Raw genomic sequence first — 10,384 nt, forward strand, 5'->3', positions numbered from 1 at the left:
ATTTTTTTGTCATTCACATTGATGTTAAAATTACATTTTCTGATTTGTGACATTACTTTTTATGTACTGCTAAAACACTGCTGGTCACTTTCAGAAGTTGTAGTGATTCTTTCTTTTCCAAGAAAGAATGTCAAACAAATTGGTTATATAATTTTCATTTTAAATATTTTTCACACTTTAAGCAATATCGTATCGAATATCGCAGTTTTGAACAAGGTATCGCGTATAGCATTTGTTTTCAATATCGCACAGCTCTATTTTGAGTGTTCTTTTTTCTTGTCTAATCAGGTCATCCACGTGCCACACTATTATAAAGATGGCGTTTATTAAAGTGGAGAGTGAAGAAATTAAGATTGAAGAAGCATTCAAAGTGAAACAAGAATATACTGAGGAACAAACAGAAATGGCGTTTATTAAAGAGGAGCGTGAAGAAATGAAGATTGAAGAGGCATTCAAGAGAAGAAATGAAGATTGAAGAAACATTCAGAGTCAAACATGAAGATACTGAGGAACAAACAGGTTAGTTTTCATTCTCAAAGCTGAACTCACTCATGTGATCCTTATTAAAATGTTCAGCTCTACAGGAATGAGTGATATTTTTCAGAAAGTCATATGAGTGAACACGCACCCGGAGCAGTGCGCTGTCATTTTTGCTGAGGTTGGAATAGAGCACTGGTCACAATCCCTGCTGTTCTTTCACCAATCCGCTCAATCCATTTCACTGTTCTTTAAACGGTTGTTTTCACTTGCAAATCACTGTTCACAGGCTTCCAGTCGGTCTGATAGATTGGACCTAAACTATGCTAATGTTTGTCCACAAATGCTAACATAATTCTCAAGCTATCCGAAAGAATGTTGTGGTTTATAGGCCAAAATCTACTTTGGTTTTTACGTGTGCCAATTTCTGTACAAGCACCATCTGATTTTTTTAACTGTGCGTACTTTATATGCACAGGTTGCATACGCGCATTGACTTGGTTTTGCACTTACTAGTTGTTCCACAAGGTGGCAGCACTGGCCCGAAACTAAACTAAAGAGATGGAACGACAACAAAATAGCAGAGACTGCGACAACAACAGACGGTCGCGTTGACCAGTGCTTTTGTGAGAGAGTTATGAGATAAAAATCAAAGTATACTTTGGCCTTTCATGATTAGGTGCCAAAAGCAGGTCATGTATAGCTGTAATAAGCAATGGGGCTTAAATCCTGACTGAAATTGTTGACAAATACCATTTTATAGTGAAGAGAACACTTTTAAAAAATATATATTTTAGACACGAGTGGCAGGATTGGTCTGTAATAACCCAGTTTTGATGCATTATGTTGGTTTTGATGCTTTTTTTGTTTTGATGTCAGTTGTTTTGTGCCTGTAAACTGGTGTTAACTTGTATTTATCTTTTTGTTTTGTTTGTTTTTGCTTTAGATCTGATGTCTTTGAAAGAGGAGAGTCAAGAACTGAATGAAGTAGAACCGAAAGATCAATATGAAAAACATAATTTCATGACTGGAGAAAAATTCATACAGACTGGAACGTCTTCCTCCAGAAAAAAGGTGAAGTATTTCACTTGCCATCAATGTGGACAGTGTTTCAATCATAAACGTAAACTTAAAGCCCACATGAGAGTTCACCCTGGAGAGAAGACTTACACATGCAATCAGTGTGGAAAGAGCTTCACATCAGAACTAAACCTTAGGAATCACATGAGGATTCACACTGAAGAGAAGCCTTACACCTGCAAACAGTGTGGAAAGAGCTACAGTCAAAAAACAATCCTTCAGTCTCACATGATGATTCACACCAGAAAGAAGCCTTTCCCATGTCTTAAGTGTGATAGGAGATTCATATATAAAAAAGACTTGAAACTTCATTTGCAAACACATTCTGGAAAGAAATAGCGGGGTTCTGAGTGTGGCAAGAAGATTGCGAAAAGGGGCAATCAAATATCACCTAGGCATTCTCTCTGGAGGAAGGTGATTTAATTGTGATCAGTGTAATAAAACATTTCGTTTTGCTATCACACAAAGTCATGCAGAGATGAGACCATGTTTGTGTTCTTTGTGTGGAAAGCGTTTTAAAGGGGTCATGAACTGAGAAATCAAATTTCCCTTGATCCTTTGACATATAACAGGCCAGTGTACTATAAAACATCCTGTAAGTTTTAAAACTCAAAACTTTCATGTTAGTTAAAAAACTTTTTATTGAAACCAAGCTCAGAAAACGACTCGTTTTGGAATGTGCCACTTTATGATGTAATAGTGTGGCTAAGCCCCACCTCCGCAGCGTTGAGTCTGACTAGAGCGGATCAAACAGTATAAAAACAGACTGTTCTGCAGAGAGGCTTGAAAACAGGATTGAAAATAGCCTATTCTAAATTGATGTTTTTCCATGTAAAATCACACTAACATTATAAGTGAACTTCAGAGAACATTATAAAATAATACAAAAAAGTTCATGACCCCTTTAAATGGCTCGGCAGTTTAAAATTTTACCAGTATATATGAAATTAAGGCTACATTCTCACTGCAGCTGAATGTGGCCCAAATCAGATTTGCCACTTTCATGACCATTTGCATTCTTTACCTCTTTATAATTTTGCGTAATTTTGTCATATACAAACATGTAAACTGCGGCTTCACTTGACCATCTGCTTTGCTATAGTTCAGTGCTTCTCAAACTTTTTGGTGTCCCAAGGCACCTTTTTGAATGATCTTTTTGTTGATGTTGTTGTTTTTCATAATATAATGATGATCTCACACTGAACAAAAGCTATTGTTACGTTTGTACAATTTCAGTATCAACTTGGTACCCAAGTACTGGAACTTTTGCCAAAACTGGGTTGGAATAAATGAGAGGTAACTGAATGCTTACTGCAAGTCTCCTCTTTATTACACCATTTTCAGGTTTTGCTGTAATTATAATGTGGCACAAAAGTAGGCTTTTTAAATCTAAAATATTTAACAAACAGTTTGATTGAAAGCAGTGGTTCTAGAGGCAAAGTTGTTTAAGCTCTTCAGAATCTCCAAACTCACTGACATTAGCGGTGGCTCTAGGCTTATACATCCTGAATTCTGCAGCATGTTGCACTTCACGCATCTGAATCTTCAGCTCAAACTCCACCTGACAACACCTTGCAGCTCCCGCAGGTGCGAGACACAGCCACCTCCGCTCGTGTTATGACACCACTCACAGAAATCACTGGCTCTTCTTTCACTTCACAGGCAGCAGTTGGACCAAGACCTGGCAAAGATGTAATCTCTTCAATAGTGAAAAATGGAGCAAAAAGCTCTACGTTGAACTCTCTTGTGCTCAAGTGTGTGTATTTATAGGTCTTATCAAACAAAATCCAGTCCCACTTGAGATTCCCAAAGTTGGACACTAATTTTTCCACTGGCATCCTCCACAAGCACACTCTGTGTTTCGAGCTGTCTGCCCTGAAACTCCACATTCTCCGTACCAACCCTCAAGTGGACAATACGCTCAGTGACCTCACCGACCTGACAAAATATTACAAACAAATACATTAATAAATCATTACACAAATCATATTATTTACTATAAATTAAAACAATATCAAAACAACAACTTACATGTTGCCTTGCTGACATTTTTTTATCTCCTCCACTGTCCGCTTGGACTTAGCAGGGGGCTCCCTGTAAGCAAAGGTCACATCACTGACCACAGTCAGATCTGTCTGTCTTCCTCATAATATATCCACACCTTGACCAGAACGACCTAACAAAATGAGATAATACAACATTAAATGATTATAAAAAAAAAAAAAAATCTTGTAGCAAAATAAATGCATAGAAAATCCGACAACATTCAATAAAATACGTAATAGATTGTTTGGAAATGCCGGTCAATCTAACTGCACTTCTGCAGTTTTGCGCCTTCAGAAACAAATTGCGCTTCTCCACACTAAAGACGGCAACGTTGTGAAAATTCTCCCGACTAACCTGAATTATGGCATTAAAATACTTGTTCTACTTTAATACCGATATTTTCACAACAGAAACATTGTGAACATACCTAATGACACAATGTTCGTCCTCTTCTTTAAGTTTCTTGACCTTGGATGCCATGATGAGGGTTCTGTCAATTTGCAACTGTGCCAAACTCTGCCTTCTCAACACTTATAAACCCCATCAGCATTAAAACTCAGATAAGACCAGACAGACCAATTAGCATGAGAGCCATCAACACCTCAACAGTTCATATAAAGGTATGGAAGGATATTCCGGACAATTTTCAAAAGGAATTGCAAATTGTATTCGCAATTGCGTTTTCCATATATAGACGCATAAATTGTGATATAATCCAAACACAATTGCAAATCTTGTATTACCGTTTACGTTTTCGCAAACGCAAAGCGACTGCCAAATTTCAAATTAAAAAAAGCAAACTCCATTTGCAACTGTATTTCCAATCAGTTTGGATTATATCACAATTTATGCGTCTACATATGGAAAACGCAATTGCGAATACAATTTGCAATTCCTTTTGAAAATTGTCATATTTAAATAGCAATATTAATTACTACGTCTGCCTTTTCACTCTCTCTGCGTCACGCATGCAACCTGCCAAAACTCAAATTGAATCGCAATCCCTTTTGCATTTGAATTTCCAATGCCTTACATGGAAACGTGTCAATCAGTGTCAGGGGTGGGACTAAACTGGGGGGCGTGTTTGTATTGGGAAGTGACGTCACAGGCATATGGTAAAGAAGATCGGGCCTTTTTAATGTACAGTAACATTTAATCTGGTAATGGAGAAGTCAATTTCCAGCTGCTGCGAGAGGCGGCTGCAGCTCTGGAACGATCAACATCAGTCAGGTCTCCATCATCGAGTGCTCCTTCATCTGTGATGAGAGGCACAAGAAGTGATATGAACTTCTGAAGACTCGAGGTGCTACCCGCTTAGAATCATTGGAGATAATCCTTGTCCTGATGAAGGATACTCGGCAGAGTTCTTGAGCAACAGTACACTTGGCATAGGAGCTGGCATGATTTACATCAGACCTCTTCAGAAGGATCTAAACTTAGAGGTAGATAAACTGCTTAATAAAGTATGGGTAATGTCTGTTAAGATTTGTCATGTCTAATTGCTTTTTTTATACTTGGAAAAGTTTGCAGAGGGAAAAACAAGACAAGGGTCACAAATATAGCCTAGTTGTACTGCCAAGAAAAAATTCTGTTGCTGAAATGCAGAAACATGTTGACCAATGTGAAATGCAAGTGATTCATGTAAAACTTTCTAACTAAACAATGGAATGTTAAAAATATTAAAAGTATAAGTAGAGTTTAAATTGATTGCCTTTGTCTACAGTTATTATTGTCATTTGCTTTTTTCATGTGTGTGTGTTTTTTTTTTAAGCAGGTTGAGAGGGTTCCAGGCAAGAATCAAGTAGTGCTGGTAACACACAGGATATTAATAGAAGAGGCAGCAATGATTAAATTTCTAAAAGCAGTGAGGAATTCCCTAGAAGCAGCAGCAGCAGACAGCAAATCTCCAGAAGCAGCAGCAGAGAGGAAATTGGTCAAAGTAGAGAAGGCACACAGCTTTCTTGGCGTCTTGGCATGCTCTCCACCAGTCTTTCACATTGCTGTTGGATGATTGTATGCCACTCCAGGTGAAAAAATTCAAGCAGCTTGGCTTTATTTAATGGCTGGTGACCCTCTTGCTTACATTCCAGAGGTTTTCAGTGGGGTTCAGGTCTGGAGATTGGGCTCGTCATGCATCCTTCACAAAGACAGATCTGCCTGATTCTGATCTTCTCTGATGAGTCCAGTTTTCAGCTTTGCCCATCATCTGTCCCCCAACTCGAAGAATTGATTTTTTTTTTTCCAGGAAAGAGGGTCATGAGCCATTAAGTAAAGGCAAGCTGCTTACATTTTTTTTGCCAGGAGTGGCATAAAGTCACACACAAGCAATGTGACCAACTGATACGAGCATGCTAAGACGCATGAAAGCTGTGATTGAGTTCAAATGAACATAAACTTGTTTTCTTTGCATTATTTGAGGCCTGAAAACATTGGATTTTTTTTCTTCTTTATTTTGACCAGTTGTCATTTTTATGCAAATACTTGCTCTAAACGACTTTTTTTATTATTATTTGGAAGAAACGTGGTCAGCAGTTTGTAGAATAAATAAAATATTTGCATTTTACTAGTCTCTTCATTTTTTCCAGAACTAGGTGTGTGTGTACAGGTGCATCTCAATAAATTAGAATGTCGTGGAAGCGTTCATTTATTTCAGTAATTCAACTCAAATTGTGAAACTCGTGTATTAAATAAATTCAATGCACACAGACTGAAGTAGTTTAAGTCTTTGGTTCTTTTAATTGTGATGATTTTGGCTCACATTTAACAAAAACCCACCACTTCACTATCTCAACAAAATAGAATACTTCATAAGACCAATAAAAAAAAAAAATTAGTGAATTGTTGGCCTTCTGGAAAGCATGTTCATTTACTGTACATGTACTCAATACATGGTAGGGGCTCCTTTTGCTTTAATCACTGCCTCAATTCGGCGTGGCATGGAGATGATCAGTTTGTGGCACTGCTGAGGTGGTATGGAAGCACAGGTTTCTTTGACAGTGGCCTTCAGCTCATCTGCATTGTTTGGTCTCTTGTTTCTCATTTTCCTCTTGACAATACAAGATTCTCTCTGGGGTTCAGGTCTGGTGAGTTTGCTGGCCAGTCAAGCACACCAACAACATGGTCATTTAACCAACTTTTGGTGCTTTTGACAGTGTGGGCAGGTGCCAAATCCTGCTGGAAAATGAAATCAGCATCTTCAAAAAGCTGGTCAGCAGAAAGAAGCATGAAGTGCTCCAAAATTTCTTGGTAAACAGGTGCAGTGACGTTGGTTTTCAAAAAACACAATGGACCAACACCAGCAGATGACATTGCACCCCAAATCATCACAGACTGTGGAAACTTAACACTGGACTTCAAGCAACTTGGGCTATGAGCTTCTCCACCCTTCCTCCAGACTCTAGGACCTTGGTTTCCAAATGAAATACAAAACTTGCTCTCATCTGAAAAGAGGACTTTGGACCACTGGGCAACAGTCCAGTTCTTCTTCTCCTTAGCCCAGGTAAGACGCCTCTGACGTTGTCTGTGGTTCAGGAGTGGCTTAACAAGAGGAATACGACAACTGTAGCCAAATTCCTTGACACGTCTGTGTGTGGTGGCTCTTGATGCCTTGACCCCAGCCTCAGTCCATTCCTTGTGAAGTTCACTTATATATATATATATATATAAATGCCCGACAATAAACTCAATTTTCCCTCAAAGAGGTAGAATGTGCCACCTTAACTTTGGAGAATGTGCTGGAGTTTGCATCTGGATCCTCTACTATACCTCCCAATGGCTTTCTTCTTCAGCCCACAACTGAAATCCTTCCAGAAGAGTCTGGCAAGATATTTTCGGAAGCAAACACATATAACTGTGTTTTAAAATTGGTCCACAAAGACTATGACTCATTCAAAGCTCATATATGCAATGCTTTTCTTTTGGCGCCAACGTTTGGTGTAGCTTAACCCTCTACCGCATGGTGTGGCCATATGGCAACATACTCTTTGTGTTCATTTCCTTGCCAGTGTCTCTCTAATTCAGCATTCTCGTTTTTTTTGTTGGAAAGAGAAGACCTTAGTTTAGCCAATGATGGGCTTTGGTTAAGTCACATGACATGCAGTTTTTTTCTGTGGCGAGATTTCTGACAGACTGCCGTCTCTTGCCGGTAGTTGCTGAAAGCAAACTAAAACCGTCTCTTGTCAATAGTTTCTGAAAGATATCAAAAATGTAATTATCAAACAAGGATCAGCCCGTGTCACATCCACAAAAAAATCGGAAACATCACCTCCGGTAAGTTATGATGACATATTCACCACTCAAAAATGTTTTTATGAAATAAGTTTTTGGTAAATCATTCAAATGTATGTGTTGCCAAGCAGCAACACTGTGCAATAGTGGAATGACATTATTGCAATAGTTTAGCTAGCTAGCAGGGTCAGGAGTGATCTTTTAAGCTGTAACAATAACAACATTAACACTAGTGATATAATGTTGATTAGTCGTATGTTAATGGTATTTGTATTATGGATCAAATCTAATTTAAATGGCAATATTACTTTTGATTAGATATGAATACAGGTAACAGTTTGTCAGTGAGCTCAGCCATATTCTATAGCAAGGTAAAGAAGAAAAGGACAGAACTGGCTCTTCCTGCAGATGAAAGTGAGGATGAGATAGGATTTAGTGACCATGAGAATGATGTAGATTGGACAGTTGATGACAGCAGTGATGGAGACATTTCAGGTAAGTTAGCTCAGAGGCAGACAGGACAGGTATAGTCTAGTAAACAGTGTTAGCTACATTATTCTGATGCATCTGGATGAGTTAGACTTGTTATTTATTAATTATAATATTTATTGGACCTACTGTATTTTGTCTGTTAACACAAACACTGTATTGTTTTGAATATTTTTTAAATCTTTTCAGCAGATGAAGAGCTGCAGTTTGAGGCTGAAGAGGGAATCGTGCCAGCAACAGGAGAGGTACAGAAAGGCTGTCTATTGTTATAGAGAATATTGAGTGTGTGTGTGTGTGTGTGTGTGTGAGTGTTTGTGTGAGTGTGTGTGTGTGTTCATGAGTGTGTGTATTCGTGAGTTTGTGTGTTCGTGAGTATGTGTGTTCATGAGTGTATGTGTGTGTGTTCGTGAGTGTGTGTGCGCGTGTTCGTGAATGTGTGTGTTCATGAGTGTATGTGTGTGTGTGTGTGTGTGTTCGTGAGTGTGTGTTTGTGTGAGTGTTCATGAGTGTGTGTGCGAGTGTGTGTGAGTGTGTGTGAGTGAGTGTGTGTGTTTGTGTGAGTGTGCGTGTTTGTTTTTGTGTGAGTGTGCGTGTGTTCGTGATTGTGTGTGTGTGTGTGTGTGTTCATGAGTGGTAAAAAAGTACAGAGTGGTGGGGTAAAAGAGACATGGGTTAGGTAAAAGAAGAGGTCTAGAAATCGAATCATCCATAGCTTCCTACATGTTATATAAATGTATGTTTGATTATGTTTTATTAGATCAAGAAGAAGTTAGAGCTGCCCTGTGCCCACCCTTCCAAAAGACGAAGAACCTGAAATGGAGGAAAAAGAGGAGCACTGCTGCTGTTCCAGAATGGATGTCTACAATTGTCTACAATTCGTGTGTTATAATGAGAGGATTCGTGAGCACGCAAATGTCAGCACTGCATTCCTCAACGCTGCAAACACGTGTTATAGCCTAAATAGAAACTCTGCATACGCTTGCACCTGTTAATCGTTTATATTTTATATTAGTTCATGTTGCTTTTGTGCAATAGATGAATAACAATTTATTTGTTTTAGATATTTTATATTTAGATATTTAAATTTTGCGTTTAACTTCTTATTTAGTAGGGGTCATTGTTTAGGATTCTTTACCCAAGCAAAGTCTCTGAGAACCTGACACCTTGTACTTCTGGAGACTCAAGGTTGCAGTTCTGGAAAATAGTGGCAGTGGAGACTAAAAGGTTCCTGATGGTTTCACACTTAATTCTTCACATTAATTCTTAATTCTTTTGCAGTTAACATGCATCTTTTCTTCTCCACCTGTTTTTTTCTGACCCCGCTGACCCAATGAGCATTTTGCTGATCTGACCCCGCTGACCCAATGAGCATTTTGCTGACCAATGGTAATGCCTTAACTTTGACATTTCTGTATTGCATTAGTTTTTAATATTTCTCATGGGGATTTAATCATTTTTGACTTCTCAGTCTGAGTTAAATCTCTCTCTTTTTTTTTTTTTGGCTCATTTCATCCGTAAAAGAAAACTAGCCTAATAATTCTGCACACCTTAATAAGGAGTTTTTCATTTCCAGCCTTCATGGACAATTATATATCACTTCTAAATGATTAAATACAAAAATAATAGTAGTTATTAAGATTGATGTGGTTTGGAATTGGTCAAATGTGCTTGGAAAAAAATATGATCAGAATATCAACGTGCCTAATAATTATGCACACACTGTAAGATGTGCTCCCTTTACACAGAGCGCCGCTATATCGCGAAATCGAAAGTGAAATTGAACAGCAAGCGCTTATTCAAATGCGAAGATGTGCTCTACACAGAGTGTGCGAAATCAAAAGTGAACAGCGAGCACTCATTCAAATGCCTAATTTTGTCCTCCTAATTTAAAAAATTTAGAAGCACCTTCTGATCAATATTAAAAAATTCTGATCCAAAATTAGCCTTCCTAATACGAGGTGACATTTCACTCAAAGTGACTTACAGGGGTATTTTCTTTTTACCTTTTGTAATGGCATCTTTTTCATCTGTCAAATTAAAAAATGTATGTTTATAAGCTTTTTAA

General features: G+C 38.1%; 1 protein-coding gene and 1 long non-coding RNA gene across 2 annotated transcripts; both read left to right on the forward strand.

Moving 5' to 3' along the window:
• The first annotated feature begins 360 nt into the window (after positions 1-360).
• LOC107755670 (putative zinc finger protein 702) lies at positions 361-1,897 on the forward strand. The gene is made up of 3 exons (XM_016572560.1): positions 361-450; positions 482-519; positions 1,424-1,897. Exons 1-3 carry the CDS (start codon positions 404-406, stop codon positions 1,894-1,896), a joined length of 558 nt encoding a protein of 185 aa, XP_016428046.1. The 5' UTR covers positions 361-403; the 3' UTR covers position 1,897.
• Positions 1,898-8,282: 6,385 nt separating this feature from the next.
• Positions 8,283-9,169, forward strand: LOC107755671 (uncharacterized). The gene is made up of 3 exons (XR_001641726.1): positions 8,283-8,325; positions 8,509-8,564; positions 9,077-9,169. It is a non-coding gene; the product is annotated as an uncharacterized LOC107755671 (long non-coding RNA).
• Positions 9,170-10,384: the final 1,215 nt, after the last annotated feature.

The sequence above is a fragment of the Sinocyclocheilus rhinocerous genome, unplaced genomic scaffold (assembly GCF_001515625.1).
Source record: "Sinocyclocheilus rhinocerous isolate Xijiao unplaced genomic scaffold, SAMN03320098_v1.1 scaffold4610, whole genome shotgun sequence".
In the NCBI taxonomy this organism is placed as follows: Eukaryota; Metazoa; Chordata; class Actinopteri; order Cypriniformes; family Cyprinidae; genus Sinocyclocheilus; species Sinocyclocheilus rhinocerous.